Source organism: Emys orbicularis, chromosome 25 (genome assembly GCF_028017835.1).
Source record: "Emys orbicularis isolate rEmyOrb1 chromosome 25, rEmyOrb1.hap1, whole genome shotgun sequence".
Taxonomy (NCBI): domain Eukaryota; kingdom Metazoa; phylum Chordata; order Testudines; family Emydidae; genus Emys; species Emys orbicularis.
The window spans coordinates 9,218,348-9,242,003 of record NC_088707.1 but is presented as its reverse complement, the minus strand read 5'-3'; the positions used below and the strand labels follow the sequence as shown (position 1 = coordinate 9,242,003).

General features: G+C 42.1%; 1 protein-coding gene across 1 annotated transcript in view; it reads left to right on the top strand.

The window, feature by feature from the left end:
* TANC2 (tetratricopeptide repeat, ankyrin repeat and coiled-coil containing 2) overlaps positions 1 to 23,656 on the top strand; it is a 513,617-nt gene that overhangs the window by 339,246 nt on the left and 150,715 nt on the right. Inside the window, exon 8 of the mRNA XM_065422604.1 lies at positions 8,818 to 9,004. Within this exon, the coding sequence (XP_065278676.1) occupies positions 8,818 to 9,004 (187 nt within the window). The remainder of the gene's footprint in view (positions 1 to 8,817; positions 9,005 to 23,656) is intronic.

Sequence of the window (23,656 nt, the reverse complement as noted above, 5' to 3'; positions counted from 1 at the left end):
ATTTCACATAGTTTTTTGTGTAAGTTTTGTTGGCTCTCTTTGAAATGCACTGTATAGTACATTGTGTTAGAAAGTGTATTTTTAACAGGCACTTATTTGAATTGAATACTTCAAAGCAGAATAGAGATTTCTACTATAAATGGTTCCTTTTGTTGGCTTTTTTTAAATTAAAAACCCATCTTTTCTGAAAATATGCCTTTTAAGAATAAGTAAAAGAAAATATCTTTACAGAGACAGCAGGGACAGTTGCACTCTCAAGTAGATTGATATCTTGGGCTCTGCACCAATTTTTGCATGAAAAAGTTTTAGAGGCCCTTTGAACACCATTCATGTGCTTAGTGAAGATAGAGAAAAGCCAAGTTCTTAATTTACCAAGTTAAATTTGTTGTGGGGTTTGTTTTTTTGTGAGCAGTGCCTCCTCTGTCAGTGCTGCATATTTCCCTAAAGTCCACATCTGAGGGCTGGTCTACACTGGGGGGGGGGGAGGGGGGGGATCGATCCAAGATACGCAACTTCAGCTACGCGAATAGCGTAGCTGAAGTCGAAGTATCTTGGATTGAATTACCTGGGGTCCACATGGCTTGGGATCGACGGCCGCGGCTCCCCCGTCGACTGCGCTACCGCCGCTCGCTCTGGTGGAGTTCCGGAGTTGACGGTGAGCGTGTTCGGGGATCGATATATCGCGTCTTAACGAGACGCAATATATCGATCCCGGATAAATCGATTGCTACCCTAGACATACCCTAAGCTGCTAATGGCCAGTCTAAATAGAGTCCTGTGGAATTTAGTTTCTCTCCCCTCTATTCTGAAGGTGCGATTGCAGCAATCCTCTTCCAGACAGGAGGACTGTCAAACAGCCTTGTCCAAGTTTGATGTCAATCTTACTGTATGAATCCACTGGCATTTGTGTGACTAGCATTTGTGATTCTCTTACCCCTAACCACATCCCTCTGAAGGCAGGTCTACACTTAAAACACTGCATTGGTGCAGCTGCGCCACTCTCGTGTTTCAGAGAAGACGCTCCTACGCCGATGGGAGCGCTCCCTCAGAGCCAGTAGTTATGTCACCAGGAGTTCTCCCACTGATATAGTGCTGTCTATACCGGGACTATGGCTAGGTCTACACTACGGGGTGGGGTCGACCTAAGATACGCAACTTCAGCTACGTGAATAGCGTAGCTGAAGTTGCGTATTTTAGGTCGACTTACCTGGCAGTGAGGACGGCGGCGAGTCGACCACTGCCGCGCCGCCGTTGACTCCGCTTCCGCCTGTTGCCGCAGTGGATTTCCGGAGTCAACGGCAGAGCCATCGGGGATCGATTTTATAGCGTCTTCATTAGACGCGATAAGTCGATCCCTAATAGATCGATTGCTACCCGCCGATCCGGCGGGTAGTGAAGACGTGCCCTTAGTTGGTATAACTGCATTGTGCATGGGGTGTGGATTTTTCACACCCCCGAGCAACATAGTTATACTGAAATAAGTGTGTAGTGTAGACCTGGCCTAAGAGTGGCAGTCCTCCTAAGTATTTCCCAAAGTAAAGACCCTTCTGCTGCAGCACATGTCCCAGCTCTGCTGCCATCCCACTAAACTAGCCCTCCGAGAGTTAATTCTTCAGCATAAATCATGGATGCAGGGATGTTGTTGGGGTTTGCAAAGATTAATTTGCAAAGATGCTGACATCTGATTGGAACTTTGGCTACCATTATGCACTTGAATTTTAAAAAAGAAAAGCTCTTTCTAGATTTTAATTCATTAGTTCATGTGGCTTGAGCAGTGAAAGCAATCTCTGTGTAAAAAGCTAGGACTAGACGGCTGTTTGCTATTCTGACCATGCTCTGCCCTCTGAAGCGAGAATATAATTATTTGCAATCTCTCCAATGTTGAGGTGAAATGAAGATAAGGAATAGAGCTGTTTGTAACTAAAACTGTCCCAGTCTATAAATCCAACACATTGCATTTCCACTCGAGTGCTTTATTTTGATTATAGCAAGGGACACATTTTCTTATTCAAATCGCTAAGAAGTTGCAGCTTTTTATATACTGTTTCTTACTTGAGCATGTTTTCCTTAATGAGAGATCACAAATGCCAAAGAGTAAAACCTTTTTCTCCTATTCTTCACAAACTTTCTTTTGCTTTATTGGCTACCAGTAAAGCAAAAGGAATATGAGAGCAGTATAGTAAAGTTTACTTTTTCAAATGCTTTAGTAGAAATATAAAGATAAATGTAGCAACAATGTTGAAAATACAGAATTGTCTTATAAATGGAAATGTATATTTAAAATTGGCATAGAGGAATATATGATGAGTATATTTCTGTATCAATACAAAAAACTCTTCTATATGTCAGGGCAGAGTAATATAGTATAAGTTTGAATATTTCCATTTGCCAAGCATCTTGTTGCTAACTGGCTGCAATAGTAACATTACAAATCAAAGAGTTGATAAGAATATCATTTGGTAATAGCTGCTGCACTTCACGGAAGTGTGGTGTGGTAATCAGATGGGGAAAGCTGGATGTACCATTGTGTTGCTGCATTTTAATTTGTTTTTAAATATAACTGTGGTCCTATATATCAAGGTGTTTGAGTAGGATTTTATTAGTTATAGGGTTAGAATTGCAGCAAATATTAGCTTGAAATAACAGTTGAAAAAGTGGCATGGAAACCCTCTGCTTTGGAGAAAATACAACATCAGATTAATAACAACACTAGGTTTACCATATTTCAGCAAGCAAAAAAGAGGACGGGAGGAGCCCCGCCCTACCCTGCCCCCGTCCTCCCCTAGCCCCGCCCCTGCCCCTTCCACTCCCTCCCACTTCCCGCCCCCCTCAGAACCCCCAACCCTTCCCCCGCTCCTTGTCCCCTGACTGCCCCCTCCTGGGACCCCTGCCCCTAACTGCCCCCCAGGACTCACCCCCTACCTAAGCCTCCCTGCCTCTTGTCACCTGACTGCCCCCTCCTGAGACCCTCCCCCCATCCTAACTTGCCCCCTAGGACCCTACCCCCTACTGTACCCTGACTGCCCCAACCCGTATCCACATCCCCACCCCCATACAGACCCCTGGGACTCCCACGCCCCATCCAACCACTCCCCACCACCGACAGCCCCTCCCCCAGAACTCCCGACCCATCTAAACCCCTCTGCTCCCTGTCCCCTGACTGCTCCGATCCCTCTCCCCATCCCTGCCCCCTGACAGCCCCGCCCCCAGAACTCCCAACCCCCCCCCCGCTCCTTGTCCCCTGCATGCCCCCTCCTGGGACCCCTGCTCCTAACTGCCCTCCAGAACCCCACCCCCTACCTAAGCCTCCCTCTTCCTTGTCCCCTAACTGCCCCCTCCTAAGACCCCCCCCACCCTAACTGCCCCCCAGGACCCTACCCCCTACCTGTACCCTGACTGCCCAAAACCTTATCCACCCCCCCATAAAGCCCCCCCCCGAACTCCCGACCCCCCGTCTCTTGACTGCCCCCTCCAAAACCTCTCTGCCCCTTCTCCGACCCCCCTGGCCCTCTTACCGTGCCGCTCGTCCCGGCACGCTGGGCAGCAGGGGAGGAGGAGCGGGGGAGGAGCTCCAGACTGCCGGAGGTGATCTGCGAATGCAGGGAGGGAGGGAGTGATATCTGCTGCGGGGAAGCGGAGGAGGGGCTCTCTCTGGCTGTCGGAGCCCCATGTAAGTGGCACCATCCAGCCGGCTGCCCTGTTAGCCGCGCGCGCTCTGCATGGGGGGGGGAAGTCCGGACATTTACAAATTCCCCCGGTCACTATTTTTAGCTCAAAAAGCCGGACATGTCCGGGGGAATCCGGATGAATGGTAACCCTAAACAACACTTTACATTTGTATATCTCCTTTCATTCTGCAAGATCCCAAAGATGACATAAAATGTATGGATGACACAGTATTATTTAGGCTAGTTAGGATAGAGAAAACCATTTGGAACTCTGAAAGGCCCTAACAGAACTATGCACTTGAGAAACATGGTGTCAGATGCAATTCATGTACTGTAGGTATTGCACATTAGAAGGAACCATTTATATTGCTCATATCTATTGATGGATTCTAAGTAATTCTAGCAACTCAGAAAAAAGACCTTTGGCATCCAGGACAGCTCAAAGGAAATATCTGCATGACATGCAACAGTGATCCAAAAAGTGAGCTAGATGTTAGGTTGCACTAGGAAAGGGATAGAAATGTTATAGTCTTACTATATAAAATCATGGTATACCCTCACCTTGAATACTGGCATATAGCTACTGTGTTGCTAGGGGCAATAGAAGTATCTAAGTAGATCAAATTATTTAGTTCTGTTCATTCATCTCAAAAAGGATTTAACAGAAACAAAAAAGATCCTGAGAAGAGCAATGAAAATATTTTGAGGTCTTGAAATATTTCCTTTTGAGAAAAGGTCAAAAAGATAGAAATGTAAAATTTAGAGCGGAGACAAATAAGAGGTGAGAAATCGTACCTCATCCAGTGCTCTAAACACCCCAATAACAGTTAGTGGGTGAAACCAGACCATTGCTATGCTCTTGAATGAACTCATACAGGAAAATGATAAAAGACAAGAACACCATATCACCTGTGGGTGAACACCTTTCACAAAATGATCACTCTATATCTGACCTCTGTCCTCATGATTAAAGGAAACCTATAGAACGCTTTCAAAAGATGGACCTGGGAGCTTCAATTCATAACTTTTCTAGACACTAATAATCATGGACTGAATAGAGACACTGGATGTATGGTTTATTGCAGCAATCTATAACCCAATAACACACCCTCCCATCTCCCTTCCCCTCCCTTCCTGTCCCCCTATGACTGGAGGGCTGTTAACCAGCCTCTTCACGTTGAATGGTCCCTTGAAATATGTGTTAACTACTTATGCTAAACAATCTGTTCCACCTTATATTTAGCTGTGACACTGAATATGTTTTCCAGACCTGAAGAAGAGCTCTGTGTAAGCTTGAAAGCTTGTTTTTTCAACAACAGAAGTTGGTCCAATAAAAGATATTACAAGAAAATATGTTTCTTCACAATGTATAATTTAACATGTGGCACTCATTGTCACAAGATATTATTAAGGCAAAGAAATCCATAGATCTCAAAGAAGATTTAACATTTATATGAATAATAAGAATATCTACAGTTAAACTTACTAGGATTTAAAAAAGAGGAATAAAAGTCATTGTGCTCAGCCACTAGCTGTATCAGTTAGAAAAAAAAATTCTCTTTGTGAGCATGTTGTTACATAATTGTCCATTAAGGTGATTTTACACCTTCCTTAGAAGCATCTTTTTATTGATCACTGTCAGAGATTGGCTATTAGTTTAAATGGACTACTGGCAATGCCTGTCTTATAACCACATAAAATAAATAGACTTCATTTTTTAAAATGTAATCCAGAAGGAACCAAAACAGGAAACTATGGTATGAAGTGTATGTGCTTATTAAGAGCTAGGTCAACCTTGCTGAGATTTAAATCTGTAGTTTCTAGGAGACTAAATATTTCAAGATCAGTGCTCTTAGACGTAGGGAAAATTGACACATTAGTCAAGTACTGTTATTTCTAGAGTGTGAAGTATTTAGTTTGCAACATTTGTAGTGTTATATTCATCTATTACTCGTATGGCTGTGTGCGTGTGCCTTTTGCAGGGAGAGTAGGGGAACCATGTTGGTTTGTTCCTAATGCTTCAAAAGATGATCTGATGGCAGCCACCTAAAAAGATAAAGGAATAAAAAGCGTGCAAAAATTTAGCAAATGTTCATACACGACTACTTTTATAAGGAATCAGATCATAAGGGGAATTATAACTAGAGCTGTATGGGAGATGGCTTTCCCGTTCTGCAAAACTTTTCAAGATTTCAAAATTGCTCCTGTTTCACATTGGGATGAAACCAAATTCTTTTGAAGTTTTTCATGAAAATCTACCAAGACAGACACTAGAATATCCAATAGCCTGGTGTTTGGGGCAGTCACCTATGATGTGGGGGACCCAACTTCATATCTCTGCTCTGCCATTCTCCCATGTCCCAGATGAGTGTCCTCCTGGCCAGGCTATTGGCCTTTCTAGGGTAGGGGGTCTCTGTGGTTTTGATCAGAAATGTCATTCTGGACCTGAGAAACTTTTTCTGATGAAAATTTAATCAAAATTGGTATATTGCCACAAAAAAGTTTCTGTTTTGATGCATCAACATTTTCTAAGAAAAGTCCTCCCCATCAGTCTAAATATAAGCTGGTTGGAAGTGCCTGGATGTCCTCCTTTCCACTATATAGCAGTCTCTAGGAGTTATTATAAAAGCATGTTCATGGTGGTCTGTCTGGATGAACACCATATACCTGGTTCACCAGTGTGTTACTCCAGTTCTGTGACGGTAGATGGTTATGATTAAATCAGTGGAGTTACACTAGCATGGAATTAGAGTAATACAGTGGTGAATCAGTCCTCATGTTTTTTAGAGTTATGCAATCCCACCTATTGTGCACGATGCTCCATTTTCCCTCAAATGGCTGGTGATTGCCGTCTGAGTAAGCGAACATTTTCACAAGCCACAGTGGGATTTCTGTGACAAATTGGATAGCTCCCCTCTAGCTACACATGGGATCTGCCTTCTAATTTAGAAGACAATGAATCTTTCACATGTCCTACTTATAAAAGTCAGTCTCAATCATTTTTCAAGCTTCAAGTATGGTATATAATGCTTGAAAAGAAAAAGTTAGATTTCAAAGGCCTTCTGTAGTTTGCAAGCACTGTGCTTCAGTGTTCAGTTTTTCCCAGTGATTCCAGGATCAAATGATATTTTTAAAAAGTTAGGTACAGTTTTTTATAACTATTATAAAAGTATCCCTTGTAAAATAAGCAAGTGTTCATTAAAGTTAATTCCTATTGAGATTTCCTCCACACCAATAGCATTTTACCGAAAAGCAAGACATTACTGTACAAGGGGACTAAATGTTTCAATCGGAAAGCAGAGACAATTGCAAAGAGAAGTAACCATGTACTGCAGTGCTTAGTAAGCTGTTAGGAAATGAAGTCACTTTCCCTTATTGTAGTGACATGGTTTGAGAGAATCAGTCTGTTCAGAGGCTATCAATGGTGCTGAACTACTGAGTGCAACTGTCGTATTCTGAGCTGGAACTAAATGTTCTTTTGTGTCTAAAAGCTAAACGAGAACTCAGGGACTTAGTGGATAAAATACAGGAACTTTACCTTGAGTACTGCGATTGAAGGCTAATCTACAACCCAAATGACATGGGTTTGCTGCTGTCGTCCCTGGTGACCAACAAATTTGAACAGGCAAGTTTTATAGAGACAGTAAATAGAAGTTAATGGCTGAAAATCTACCCATTGGTACACACACAATTCACAGCGAGGTTGATGGGAGACGTGCGTGTGAGTCTGAGGGCAGAAATTGAAGCCTCCCCATAACTTCTGCAGTGCCTATGAGCACCACTAGCACTTGAAATATGAAGCCTTTCTTCAGTGATGCTAAAAGCATATCAAGTTTGTTTCTGGTGCAAGGGATTCAGCGTCTATCAAAACCAAGAGTTGAAGAGATTTTAAAGTTGGGTTTTTAATTTATTTGTGAGAAATATGCTAGCTACAGTTATGTTTGTTTCAAGAAATCACAAAGTTGTATGTGCATGGTCTGATGTAGGCACTCTTTAGTGTTTAATAAGTCATTACATTTGGTGGATGAGACCACATTAACCTGTTTATGGTCAGTGAGCCCTGTCCGAAACCTGCTGTACCTCAATAATTCAGCTCAGTATGTCTTATTTATGTACAGGTATTCTAGGATAGGGTGAAACCGAGTAAATTTTTATCTCCCTGAGAAAAGAGATCTTTCTTTCTCAGGGAAGCATGCAGATCACTTTTGAACATGTAGCCTGATACAGAGAATTTCAGCTTCATCACAACTAGTCTTTAAATGCAATGTATACAGATTTTATCTCTTCTAATAGATAATCTCTGTATATAGTATTAAATATATTAACTCTAGTGGGATTCATTTGCACAATTTCTTATAGATTCTTTCAGAAATAAGTTTTAAAATGCAATCTTTTTCATGCTGCCATATTTTTGCCTTGTTTTGCCTTGCAAAGTCAATCTTTCACTACTGTAAATTATGAGAAGTCAGCCTCTGGTGTGGAAAGCATTTCTTCTGGGGAAAGAATTTCTGTCATTTAGATGTGGGACTTGGCACTTCCTCTTTCAGTGTAAAAGCATTGTTATTTTTCTTGAATGGAAGAAACATTCACAAAACAAAAATTGCAAGCCAACTGAGATTTCTGACCAGATGGAAATGGCACAGATTTCCTGTTTGTGTTATTTCTTGCCATAAGCATTAAGTAAAGGTCAGATCATGCAGTATAATTGTCACCAGGAGTTTCTTTGCTTGTGTGGAAAGCAAAAGTTTTACCTCATCATTCCTTCCAGGTAATATTATTTTGTTTTGTTTTTATCACAGCTTAATACTAACAGGGAAATTTAACAGCTAAAATTTCCTGACAAACTTTGACATAAACAGTAAAATTACTATATAGTAAATCGCAGTTTGTGCAAACTTCACCAGATTTCCTGTTGAATTCAGAACTGAGGATCTTTCATTTTTACAGGGCGTAAAAGAAATTAAAACCAAATTGTCAATATTTTTACATTTTTCGCAGAGGCTGAGCATCGTGGTATTTTCATTTTTAGCCGTAAAACATATGTGGTTCTTTATTGTAGAGGGTAAATTCTCTAGTGTGAGCTATAGATACATTTTTTTCACAGTAATTGATCGTGGTGAGTGATGTGTTCCTGGTTTCAATTTTTCAGACTTCAGCAGTAACACAGCGGATAAGTCCCTGCTCCACGCTGACCAGCAGCACTGCCTCACCACCAGCCAGTAGTCCCTGCTCCACCCTCCCTCCAGTCAGTACAAATGTTACAGCCAAGGATTGCAACTATGGGGCTGTTACCAGCCCTACATCCACTCTGGAAAGCAGAGATAGTGGTATCATAGGTGAGTAGTGTTCTCTCTCTCTCTCTCTTTCCCCCCTCCCCTACCCCCAAATGCTAACCTAGGCAATGATTCTGTGTATTTGTTTAGCAGGTGCTGCTTGAGAGTAAGTTTTTGGGTCTGTCTTTCTGCTATTAAACAGGACATGTTAGCATGATTCAGATTTATACCATTTAAGTGGGTGGGAAGGATTGTTTCTTTTTCGAGTGCTGGTCCCTATTTGTATTCCACACGTCGGTATGCATGCACCTAAGAGTGGAAAATCTTGCAAGTAGTGTCCATTGTTCTGTGCCTGCGCCCTGGATCTCCTTGTGTTCAGCACCACTGGTGTATGGGGATGTGTGGACTGACCGACTCTCCAGTTCCTTCTTACCACTAAACGGTCTGAGTCAGAATTCTCTGAAGCTAGCCTTGCATTGTCTTCGTCTCTGTCAGTATAACTGTATATAGTTTATTGGTGTTGTATAGTGTTTTATAATATTTTATTCAATTAGTGTAGCTTAGTTTTTCCCACCCTGGGGACCCATCCCCCCCTTTCGGGAATAGGACCGTGTCCAGAATTCCAGGATTTAAAAACTGCATCTGTTGTCCTCACTCCTTCTCGATCAGCAACATCACCAGCACTGCCTTGGCAAGGCGCATATCTCCACCAAGTGCTGTATGTGTCACTCTTTCCCACCCCGGACCTGAGAGGGATGAAAGCTCTGACTGAGGAAGCACCTCACAGAGAAAGCCTTCAGACCCCAATCAGATCCAGGCTGGGGAGACCCTCCTGTACACTGGTTTCAGTTCTCGAGCAGCAAGAGCTCTGGAGCAGAGGCTAGAGCAGATGCCTCTAATGACCCGTTGTTTCAGGCTTCCTGTGCGTGTAAGGGACACTCTCAGAGATATACAATCCTCTAAGCTTACTTCCAGGAAAAGGGATCCCTCCCCAGTTCCTTCCAAGTCAGGTGAGTTTTCACATGCAGATCTGAAGGACTTAGGTCTGCCCAAGCCTCCCAACCAGCAATGGAAAGCACACAGGAGCAAAGCTCCAACAGTACTGGCTCTGGTACCGACATTGGTTGCCTCTAGCAAGGCAAAGGACCAACATCTGCCAGTATCAAACGAGCTCTAGATGGGACACTGTCTCTGTCGGCACTGGTCAGGATCCACCAACCACTGAGTCTGTTGTGGCACTGGATCCGGTGGAACCAACACTTAGGACCCTTCATTCTGCAGCACGGACTCAGACATACACTACCCTAGAGGATATCTTCTCCTCCTGTACTTACGTAATGCCTTTCACCAGGCTGCATCTCTACTGTCTGCAAGCCTCGCTCGCTCTAGTCAGTATATACGCCAATCAGTCACAACATGAACACCGTAGTTGTACAACAACTAGTAATGGGTGAAACATAATAGATAGTGACAATCCCCATTAATGTTAGGGCTTCACTCACCTGCTGGACAAACCCAGAACACAAGTGCATTGGAGTCTCTTTCTGACCTTCCAACCCCAACATCCCTCATAGACTGGGAAGCTCACATGGGTGGTCACATGGTACAAGGTACGTGGACACCTCGGGAGGCCAGGATGCATATTAATCTCCTGGAACTAAGATACATTCCTCCCACTCATACATTCCTGACATGTACAGATAACATCAGACAACATGATGTCCAACTTCTGCAGAAACAAATGAGGGGCAAAATCCCTTACACTGTGCATAGAGGCAGTTGACTTACAGAACTGGTGTGTCAGGAACCACATCACAGTTTCTGAGACGTACTTCCCAGAGCCTCAGAACTCATTGGCAGACAACCTCAGCAGGCATTTTGCCACTGATCACGAGCCGGAGTTACACAATTCAGTGATGAACATCTTCATGCAGTGGGGAATGCATCTTGGGACCTGTTTGCCTCCCAGATTGACAAGAAATTCAAGGTATATTGATTCAAAGCAGCTCAAGGTTTGTACTCCAGGGGCATTGGTGCAACTGTCATGGACAGGCAACGTAACATATGGGTTCCCTCCCATCCCACTATTATCCCAGGTTCTACGGAACATTTGTCACAACAAAGCATGAGTCATTCTCAGCTCACCCAGTTGGCCCAGAGATTTCTGGTTTCCAGACCACCTATGAATGTCAATCCATCAGCACTCAGTCTTTCCCAGATCTGCTGGCTCACGAGAACTGCAGGATCAGAAATCCCAACCTGGACTCACTTCATCTCATGGCTTGGCATTTGGATTGGTGTCAGACCTAGAGTGTTCATGTTTGGAGACCTAATAGTTCAAACTGTTCATAATCACAGCAGGAAAGATTCTACCAGAAAATGTTTAGAGCCCGGCGCGGATACAAAAATGTGGATCCGCATCCTCCGGAATCAACCCGTGATCCAACTTGCGATCCGCTAGCCATCTTTTACCTGTATCCGCATCCGCACCCAGCAGCAAGCTGTCTCACAAGAGCTAGCGACTGGGTGTGGGGGAAGGGAGTGAGTGGGGGGCAGGGTCTTGCAGGGAAGCAGCAGTGCGAGGGTGGGGACTGCGGGTAAGGGGCAGTGTAGGGGTGGGGTCTTGAGGGGAGGGCAGGGGGAAGGGGTGTCGCATTGCGTGCTGCTCCTGGAGGCTCACAAGCAATGGCAGATGGCAGCGGCAGTGCGTGATGCATCACAGTGGGACGGAGGGGTGGGGCGCTGGGGCCCCGCCTGCTCCAATCCCCGTGGCCGGGCCCTGCTGCCCAGGAGCTGGCGGGCCGGGAGCACGGACAATGCTGCTGGGCCAGGCCATGGTGGGAGCGCTGGCGCTGCCCGAGGGGCCCGAGCTGCTGGACCAGGAGCGGCATGGTGAGCCAGTGCTGGCCAGCCCTGACTCTGACCTACCCCCAGCTGCTGGCCACCGGCCCTGAGTGTGTTGTGCCCCCCAGGCTGCCGCCACTGGTGAGTAAAGTCCTGTGCAGTTGTATCTGCATCCAATCCACTATCCGCAAAAATGGTCCGCGGATATCCGCAGATTTGCAGGGCTCTAAAAATGTTATCTAGCCAAATGGAGGCAGTTCTCTATCTGGGCACAACAGAACCAGTGTCATTAAGAAGGATGTTGGTCAACTGTAGAGAGAGACTCCAAGAGCTCAATCTATTTAACTTAACAAAGAGAAGGATAAGGGGTGATTTGATTATAAACTTTATCTACATGGGGAACAAATATTTAATAATGGGTTCTTCAGTGTAGCAGAGAAAGATATAACATGATCCAATGGTTGGAAATTGAAGCTAGACAAATTGAGACTGGAAATAAGATGTACATTTTTGACAGTGAGGTTAATTAATCATTAGAACATTTTACCAAGGATTGTCGTGGATTCTCCGTCACTGACAATTTTTAAATCAAGATGTAATATTTTCTAAAAGATCTGTTCTTGGAACTATTTTGAGGAAGTTCTATGGCCTGTGTTATGATCACAATGATCCATTCTGCCCTTGGAATCTACCTCCTCATTTTCAAGACACTGGGTCTTTCTCTTAGCTTGCTGTGGGTCTGCCTATCAGCAATTAGTGCACTCCATTCTCAATAGTTAGCTATTCTATATTTCATAAAGAGAAAGTATTGCTATCTGTTGCTATAGCAGAGTGAGCAGGGGACAAGTGATATCTTCTCTGAGACTCTCTAAGCGGATTTCTAACTGTATCCTCCTTTCCAATCAGTTGGGGCATTTCCCTTCTCCAAATGGGTTAAGAACCTATTCCACTAGAGCACAGGTGAGCTCAGAAGCATCTCTTTGAGTCGTGCCTATGCTGGACATTTGTAAGGCAGCAACCTAGAATTCCATCCACACCTTCATGAAGCCTTTTGCTTTGGTCCAAGCCTCTTCTGCTGGCACAGCCCTTGGAATTGTAGTATTACAGACATCTATACCATCTGCATCCTCGTACGTCCCTCCTGTTTCAGTACTGCTTGCCTGTCATCTGTATGTGTAATACACACAGAGATAAGCACTTGAAGAAGATCCAGGGAGCAGGTGTAGAGAAGCGAACACTACTTGTAAGATTTTTCCAGTTTCTGGCACACACAACGCATGTGAGTTATTGTGCTAATTTGGTAGCCTAGCAGGCTTGGGCGTCCAATAAGGATGTGAAGAAGGTAAAGATGGTAGGTTTGGTGCCAGACAATAGCCTCCCACTTAGGAGACGGGTCCAGGTCCTCCTAGTTAACATGAGTAAGTTTAGATAAGTGAACAAAAAACAAATCCTGTTTTTCTGTCCCTTTCTTCCCTCACTGGCAGTTGCTCTATGGCCATCATTACAAGTGAACTGTCACTGTCCTAGGACCCCGGGCACATTTTCAAGGTGCAGATCTTCTGTTTGGCATCCCCTCCTCAGAGTTGCAGCCACCTGCCCATTCCTTAGACACCCGCCCCCCGTCTGCCCCATAGCTTAAACACACCATCTCCCAGAACTCCAGTTTTGCGTTTTTTTGAGCCCACAGTTTGTCTCCTCAAGGGGCACATGAATAGTGTAATACATATAACACACAGAGAGACTTTGCACTGGATTCTAAAACCACTGCTATTTACTTAGTTGCACAAGAAAGACACAGATTGACACAAAAATAATAAACCCTACATGCATTTCCTTGCCTCTGTTTCCTTATCACTCCAGCGCACTCTTTGGGCTGGGGTCAGAGTTATCTGGGGCTGTCCCAAGTCCTGCTGTAGCGCATCGCTTATGTTCTGAAACATGGTACCTTCTCTGGTTGTGACCAGTCTGCAGTTAAACAGGATACTCACCTCTGTCCCCACTATGAAAGTAAACCATCTGTGAGCCTCTCTAGTTTATATCTCCCACCACCAATACCTCTGTCTCTTTGTCCTACTGATAACCACTGAATAGACAGTGGTTGAGTTCTAACGACCCACCATTGTCCCTGGTACTAAATGCTTAAAGGCTTCTCATATTTTAGAGGAATTATGAGAATTGCCTTGGGGCAGAGGTGTTCTGGTTTCATAAGCCCACCTCTTTTCCTCCCAACAACAGCCTGAGCCTTCCCATGAGACAACTGCTTCTCTCACCTTAAATCCTCTTTCTGTTTTAAAAGGAAATAGTTTATATTTAGCATGTCCAGCCCCAGTGTTTGGCCACTGCAAGGACAATATTAGCAAGGGCACAGTACCTTGGACTGCAGAGTTTGCATGCCCCATGACTGATTCTCTGTAGCCCATACCTGTGACTTTTCTGAACCTTTAGGAGAGCAAGTTTCCACTTGTGCTCCCAAAAGTCTGTCTAGTTTTCTTTAGCTCAACCATTGGCAAGACTTGCCTCAGTGAAGAACCAGGATGACTTTAACACAGAATTGCATGGTTGCGTCCCTTGCGTGTATCTGTCTAACAGATTTTTAGTGACTGTTTCATTAGAGCCCTCTGCATATTGCAATACATGTTTCGGTGGGAGAATTTAGAATACAAATGTGTATATTTTATTTCAACTCAACACCTGCAAAGACGCAGTTGGAGGAAAAAGAATTTCTATGTAAAATCAGATGGGATGTTTCTAGCTCAGTAGCTCTTTGTCATGTTTCAAATATTGTATATTCTTCCTGCTAAGGGAATTATTTTCCCTTTCAACCATCTATATATTAAAAACCAGGATCATAATTTAAGAAAGTTAGTTTTTCTAGTCATTGGTGTTTTGCATGACTGGTCAGGAAACCTGAGTTTAATTTCAGCTCTTCCACTTCCCAGAACCGTTGTTTGTATTACTTTTGCTTGCACATTCTTGTAATGAAAATTTAAAAAGTACTCTGAGTGATATATCACTGTGGGTTATTGAACTCTATATGGAGTTACTGCACAATCACATGTAGTTATCTATTCCCAGTGCTTGATAGTCAGAATCTCAGTCTGTCCAATTGCAACATCCCTATGAAATATTGTGCTGGGGGATCACGGAGTGTCCTAGTCCATTATCAGGCCTGTCAATTAGGACCAGGATTTGAGCACTCAAGGAATTAGAAGGCAGTGGAGCTTGCAAAGCACCAGTGTGGTGTGTTTTCATCAGTCTTTGTTGCAAGCGATGTGTGCTTCTATGTGCTATGTCATTTTCATTGTCTGTAGTGGTTCCATCCATCCCCAGATGAGAGTGAGTTGCAAAATCCAACCTGAAGGTGATGAAATTGCACATTGCCACAGGTAGAGCTGTTCATCTCAGAGGAATAGGTGAAGTCTTCTGGTCAAGTGAAGGTGTTTCTCACCACTGTGGCAATCTGTATGTAGTTGAGTAGAGCAGTGTAGAGTAGTGAGGCATCTAAAATGATCCTAATATGTCACATCACCTTGATGATCTGTGAGTTGATGCCCTTAGTCATTGATGAGGCTAATACGTTGGAGAGTTGAGCAAAGTTTTTTCCATCGCCTACCAACAAGAGTTCTGTTTTTCATGGGTTGACTTTGAGTCAACTGTTTTTCATAGAGCAGGCTGCAATAATGGGATTTTTCCCACACAAAAAAAAGTTGCAGGAAAAATCCCCTTAAGAAATTTTTCTGGCAGGAAATTCCAGTTTTCCCATGGAAAATTTTGACAACTGTGGGAAAGCAGTAAAAAAAGTGGAAGGGGAACACCTTAAAAAGTGAAGGTGTCACTTTCTCTCTTCAAGTAACACTTTCAACCTTTTGTTACTATTTTCTGACCAACAAAATTTGTACAAAATGTGGGGAAATGGGTTTTTCCCTACTTTTTTATATTTTCCAAATAATAATTATTAAATATTTAGCAGGAAATTTTGAACAAGGTCTGATTTTTCCATACATCTGCTATTTTCTCCCAGGCAAAGGACATTTTGGGAATTGATGTTTTTTCATTAGCATATTGGTGAGACCTGAGTCCGTGATGTCTCATAATCAGTCTGAGAGCCGTAGTCTACATGACTAACAGTACTCTGGAATTATCTTTAGTACAGAATGTAGTGGATAGAATGCTCTGCAGACAGGAATCAATCCACTCCTCACCCAGATCAATCTGTTCACTGCTGCAGAGATCCCCGCATGTCAAAAGGGTTTTGGTCCAAGTGGCTCCACATGCTACTTCAAGAGTGTAAATCTGGAGAATTTACGTATTGAGAGAATTCCTTTTACAAGTTAATCATATCCTTCTTCACCCTTATTCATGATTGGAAAAGACCAACATATTTCCCTAGAGGTCACGCAGTTCTTGAGTTTTAGTCCCTCCTCTGATTCCTAAATTGGTGAATAGATCTATTATCTCATCTCTGCCCTGCCTCAGGCTGGTATATTATTTATATAATATTTACGGAAGACTCTAGATTATTTCCCTGTTATCACATTGTCATATATGATTCTTGTAAAATCTCTTCATCTCAATGCCTTGATGTGTTGGTTTCAAATGAAACAAGGCGATACAGTCATGAGGACATTATTGGCATTCCATTACTTCTTAATAATGCCACTAACATGCATGACCATTGTATCTCATACTTACACAAAATACAGTGGTTCCGAAATGATGTTCCAGAGAGTGGCTGGTCACGTGTTACTTGCTAATCTTTCTTGTTTCCAGCTGCTAAATCACATTAAAGACATCTAACCATAGAATCAATACTTGCCTAATGTTACTTTTTCACATAAACAAATGATGTAGATGCCTTCGGGAGGTTCTCTTTGTGATCACAAATTGGGGGATGAGCAATTGACAGGATAATATGTATCTCTATTAAGATATGGTCCACACTATGGCAAAGGTCATTACTGAGAGTCTGGCTTAAGCCAACAAAGCCCAAGAAATACACCTCTACCCCAATATAACGCTGTCCTCTGGAGCCAAAAAATCTTACTGCGTTCTAGGTGAAACCGCGTTATATCGAACTTGCTTTGATCCGCCGGAGTGCGCAGCCCCGCCCCCCTGGAGCGCTGCTTTACCATGTTATATCCGAATTCATGTTATATCGGGTCGCGTTATATCAGGGTAGAAGTGTACATAATCTTGTTATAGTTAGTATGGTAACACCCATTCTTTCATGTCCTCTGTGTATATATATCTTCTTACTGTATTTTCCACTGCATGCATCCGATGAAGTGGGTTTTAGCCCATGAAAGCTTATGCTCAAATAAATGTGTTAGTCTCTACGGTGCCACAAGTACTCCTCGTTCTTTTTAATCAAGGCTGCAACTTTTTGTTGTGCTTAGCTATTATTATATGGTGTAAGGAAATCTGTACGGTCTAATACTTTCTCTCACCATAAAATGTCTAGGCGTCTCTTAAAAGGTATGTTATCCATGTGCTTTGATGGTCTCTGTGGCCCCAGTTGTCAAACTTAAAGCGACACATTTTCATTTTAGGCACCTAAATATCTGATTTTAGGCACCTATGTAAGGAGCCTAAGTAGGAACTGAGGTGCCTAAATCAGCACTTGAGTGCATAAAATGGAACTTAGGTACCTAAGTAGGGCTGTAAATGCCTAATTTTAAGTACTTATGTTTATAAATTGGGCCACATGTAACTATTTGTTCCACCCGTGCTCTTTAAGTTCAGTCCTGTCTGCTTTCCTTGTTTACTCCTTATTTCCACATTTTTTAGATTGTGCTCCTCAGGTTTTATGTCTAATCAGTGTGAATAAATGACCATCTCATGCTTACTGAGCCCCTGAATAATTTGTATTGCTTGCATTAGAGTAGGTTACTTTGAAGTCTTATGTTCTCCAGAAAATACAAGGTTCAGTCTGTTTAGCCTTTCAGTATAATGAATATTCTTTAAACTCGGAATCCTCCCAGTTCCAGCCCTCTGCACCTTTTTCAGGACATATCTGTTCATCTGTTCCTCTAAATATCTGTTTCGAAAATGGAAATCCCTAATCTTTTCGTGTAGATGAGTATTGGTGACGAGCCTTGTATGGTAATAATATCACACTTACTGGGAAAGGGTCCAGTCCCACACTTCATATGAAGGGAAACAGCCTATTGATTTTCAACCCACCTCCTCCCATTCAGTGGGTAGTTTATCTAAGTAAGAGATGTAGGTTGATGTAGTAGAACCTCAGAGTTCTGAACTCCTTGGGAATGGAGGTTGTTTGTAACTGAACAAAATGTTATGGTGTTTGTTTCAAACGTTTACAACTGAACATTGACTTAATACAGCTTTGAAACTTTACTGGGCAGAAGCAAAATGCTGATTTTAACTATCTTAATTTAAATGAAACAAGGACAGAAACCGTTTCCTTACCTTGTCAAATCTTTTTTTTAACTTTCCCTTTTTTTTCTAGTAGTTTACATTTAACACAGTACTGTATCTGTGTGTGGGTTTTTTTGGTTTGTTTTTGTTTTTGGTCTCTGTTGCTGCCTGATTTCATATTTCCAGTTCCAAATGAGGCGTGTGGTTGAATGGTCAGTTCATAACTCTGGTTTTCGTAACTCTGAGGTTCTACTGTACCTCAAAATTGTATTATGTCCTTTATTGCTATATCCCAGCTTAGATTTTTACTACAACTGTTAATTAGGATGATGGCATAAACAACTTTTAATTAGCTAAAATATTGAGCATATCTGGGTAAAGACAACATTTCAATCTTAATTTTGAATTTTCCTGGCTTCTGTCAGTTTAAACTAGCTCATTAGTGTTTGTACATGGTTATTTTCTGGAGCTGTTTTTTCTTTCTTTCAGAGTTGTTATAGTTTCTTATATGAATGGATATTTGGAGTCTCTTAAAAACGCCAACAGATTTAGACGCTGATAGACCATAAGAATTATGCATCTGTCTTTCATAGCAGCTAAGCCCGTGTAATAAACTTTCTCATTATTTTATTACAAAAGTACAACCTATGATGTAACCATTTTTCTAAATAGCAACTTGATTCTTTTCTTCTAAAAGCCTCAGTGTCACTAGTCCATATTGTATGTTAATGACTTTCAGAATTTTTATTTAAAAAATACCTTGAGTGTGTTCTATGATGGACAGTGTTGTTGTAGTTGTGCTGGTCCCAGGATATTAGGGAGACGAGGTGGGTGAGATAACGTGTTATTGGACCAACTTCTGTTGGTGATTGAGCACAAAAAAGCTTGTCTCTTTTGCCATCGTTAAGTACAGCCACAATTGAGAGAGAGAACTGCGTCCTGCAGTTGTAGGGAAAATGTCAGAGAAAGATTTATTTTTTCTGCTATCATAGGATGCCCAATTTTATTTCAGTTGCTTTTCTTATGGTAGCACCAAAACCCCAATAAACACAAAAATGAAGTTGTAAAGGAAAGGGGGGATTAGGAGCAGGAGGGAGAGAGGAGAATGCCAAAACCAGAGAGAGGAGCAGGTAATCTTTTTCTCCTGTGAGCCACTAACCCTTTTTCATGAAGCGACAGAGTAGCTGGTGAAAATGTTGACCTAATTTTAACCCCTGACTAGTTTCCAGGGTTTTTTTGGCTCTCACAATATAAAAGCAGCCAACTGTTAATGTTCAAAGACAGCTACTGAAGAAAATCTGGTAACAGAATCATGTACTTTTGAAATCTCGTACATCACATTCCAACAAGAAACAGACTTTTAAGGCTCAGCTACTAACACCTTAACTACGATAAAACACAGAGAGATTTCCCAACTATCTTATGCAAGACTACAAAACAAAACATAAATCTTCTCTAATGGAATACAAAGCATATCAAATTGGTAGCAGTCTGCTAGGGACATAGCATGTTTCAAGTCAGTGTTTCCCTAAATATTTTTTAAAACTACCATTTTGTGTTTTGTCTCTTTCTGGGAAAAGTGACATTTGTGGCTGTGCTGTCTAAACAATCAGCTGTTGTGTGTGTTTTTCTTCCTTAAAGTAAGGCTCTGTGGTGATCTACAGTTTATTCCCTGTTTAGTTATTCAGTTTTCTTGAGTGAGATTTTGGTAAATCAGGTAGAAGAAAAGCATATGACACTGAAATAGCTTGAAAAAAAGCCCATGAACTGTGCACATCTCTTGCAGTGCTGCAGCAATAGGGTGGATCTGTCTAATACCACGTAGGCAGTTGTCTCCTCTTAAATTTTGCAAGATTTTAAATGAAGAGCTCGAACACTAAGCGAAGGGCCCTCATTCCAAAAGTTACTCTGCTGTAGCAGCTTTCATGCTTGCTGTTCTTCGTTTTGTCCTCTAGACTTCTTTATATCTAGTTGCATGTTGCTACAGATAAAAATAGCTTTGATAATGAATTCATCTAGAGTGTGTGCAAAACAGGATAGATGATACAGACAAGCTGGGTCTGTTTGGGAATAACTAAATATCTTAAGGACTAAAGAGACACTAAAACGACACTTCAGCATAAAGCCAGATTAAATATTTTTGTTGTTTTAGAACTAAAAAAACCTTGAATAATTCTAGTTTTGTGATCAGTATTTGTTAATGGTCAATAAATTTCCTAGAACTGCACAATTAAATCCTTTTGAGCACCTCGATAAAGGACCTCCATAAAGGAAACCGGTAGATGTGAAGGATCTAATTTTGAAGAATGCTGGGCTTTTGTACATTACAGCATCTGAATGTTGAAAGTGATGGCAGTGGTAGTTGTTAGATAAAAAAGGACAATATCTATCAGGTTATCTAATCAGGCGTGAGGGGAAAAAATCAGTGGGGTCATGGATTTGCTATCAAGTTAAATACAACACATATCACTTGAGGATACTGACTCCATTAAAAAGCACAGATTTAGTGGAAAGAAAACTGCATTTAATTTGTGTGTATTTATGGCATCATTTGTGGGAACTGTCAGGGTTGAGAGGTCTAAACAATCTACCATAAAACAAAAATGATTATTAATAAAATGTGTATAGTACTGTACAGTTACAAAATGCTTTCCAAACATAGATTAAGACACCATTCCTCCTACGAAGAGCTTGTTAGTCCAAGGGCCAGTTTCTGCCTCTTCCTAATATTGAGTAATGCCCTACTCCATATGTAGTCCCATTGAAGTCAGTGGGACTGTTTATGGAGTGAGGTATTACTCAACATGAGTTAGGATGGCAGAATCTGGTCCTTAATAAAACAAATAGGTCAACAGATCAGAATAGAGAAATTGAGTGAGGGGATTATTAATAAGGAGAAGGGAAGAAGGAACACTTGAAGAGCAGGGCTGGCGGAAGAGTGGAAGGGCATGTGGCATATGAGGATGGGGAGATTATTCCAGGCATACAGCATGATAAAAGGAACAAAGATGAGTGGGAAAAGAATCTGAATGAAGCAGTAAATTGAGTGGACTGGGCAGAAAGTTGCAAGAGGAAGAAGTAGTGATGCCAGCTCATGATTTTATCCTGAATATTGCAATGTTTGATGTTTTCCTTAAAGTCCCAGCTGTTGGGGTCGTGATTAGATGAGAATCTCAGCTTTCAAAATGAAAGGTCAATTTCTAGCCTTCCTGGTTGCAGAGAAACACTTGATATCATGACCCAAGTTGTACTCTAAAAACCCAAAACCAAAGGGCAAATAAAAATCAGTCACATTTATTTTTGAAAATCTTGTGGTTTTTTAGACAATTTCATTATTTTAGTGGACGTGACTCATGATTTTGGGGTTGACATTTCTGAAGGAGGAAGAAATTAGCAGAATTATTGATGGTACAGGGACAAGTAATGCCTTTGATGCAGAGAACAAATCAGGAGAGTGATGCGGTTAAATCACAGAGAGAAAATTATATTTGTCTAAATGACCTCATTAGCTGTGGTCATCCTTCTAAAATCCAAAATTCTCAGCCTCCCGTAATAAACATAGGGTGTGGAGTCAGGTAGAGAGAGTAGAAAAATAGCACCTGGGACTTATACACCTCTACAAATGCAACAAACTCTGTGTCCTGGATAATTTGATGATGAATCACTACTGAAGATTTTAACTCTGAAATAACCCTTGGATTAGATATTTTTTTATTAAGGACATGTTTAAATAATATTTTATAGGATATTTAACTTTTCTTGATTGATCCTGTAAGAGGGCGCATCTTCGCTGCTGTCTTCTTCCCTGCAGAAATTGTGCAGACTCCATTAGTTGTGCAGTCACAGTGCCTTTTATTTTGAGTTCCCTCCCCCAATACCACCACAGTCCCTTGAAACAGTCTATTTACAATATATTCTGTGCTTTTGGCCCTCTCATCAGGACCTGAGGGGAACTGAGGTCTCCCTTCTCTGAGGCCTTTGTGTGAATGGACTCAACTAGCCCTGTTCCCCCATCCCTCCTGGCACTTCCTTCCTCTTTATCAGATTTGGGCTGATGGGCTAATTTTCTCTGTATCCCATTCAGCCCACGAGCTGATTATCTGGTTACCTCAGTCAGCTTTCTCTGGGGGACTAATTGGGGTCAGAGTGCAGGTTCACCTGTTCACTCTGAGCCTGCACTCTGTCACAGATCCCCTTTAATTGCCATTAGTATTACTGACTCCTGCTTGAGGTCTGGGTTCTTGGTACTAGATTTGTTTAAAATATATAATAATAGACATGACAAAATATGCTTAAACTATATATTTGCTTCTGCACATGATAAACTCAAGTAGAAAGTAAGGACTGTTTTATCTCATTGCCATGGTATATGCAGCAAGTAATCTATGATACAAGCATAGGCGTGTCTTTCGATGCAGTAGTGCTATGCTGTTATATCCAGGCCTTACATTTCCAGTCTCAATCTCAAGCATGAATCCCTGCTGTCTTTGATGCATTAAATTCATTCTGCTCATCTGCTGATTCATTAGGGAATTTAAAATGTAGAGCAGAAAGGGTCAGGATGATGCCACTATCAAGGTATTTTCCATAATATTTCAAAACCCTTTGTGTACTTGCTGCCATTTATAATATTGCCTTGAGGCTTGAAACTGAAATTGGTTTACTTGTTTCATATTTCTCTGTCACACACAGACTTTCTCTTTCTCTCTCAGGACAGGATTGCTTATTTGTATTAGGCCACAAACCTTTGATTTCATTTTAACAACATGACCATTACATCACTTGTTTTAGGGGAAATTAAGCACACAGAGAATTATGGGAACTTTTAACTCCCTCCCTTGACTAGTGTTGGTTTAAAGGCTCTGTTCTGGAGAAAGAAGCCTTTGCGTTTCCTGTCCTGTGACAGCTCCACAAGGTTGTATGCTGCATTGCTGTGGAGGCCATGACTGTTCTGAGGGGTACTTTCTCTGGCTGCATCATGCTGCTTCCCAGCACTGCCACTGTCCCACGGGCCACTGTCCCACGGGGAAAGTCACAGACTCTGCCTACCCAATTTCTATATGTGGCAGCCTCGCTCACAAGAATGATGTGGGTGACACTGATGCCCTTAGATGGATTCTTTTGTGGCTGGTTCACTGAAGGCTTGCCTAAACTAAGATAGATAAATAAATTAATGGCGATATCCTATCTCCTAGAACTGGAAGGGACCTTGAAAGGTCATGGAGTCCAGTCCCCTGCCTTCACTAGCAGGACCAAGTACTGATTTTGCCCCAGATCCCTAAGTGGCCCCCTCAAGGATTGAACTCACAACCCTGCGTTTAGCAGGCCAATGCTCAAACCACTGAGCTATCCCTCCCCCCCTTACACATTTATTTTAAAATGTGTAAGCTAACATGTTTTAAAACTGTAGCATGACACGGGGTAAGTTATATTTTATCACACCTACCAGCTGACATGTTAAAATAGGCTTGGTCCTAGGCTTTATGGTTTTAG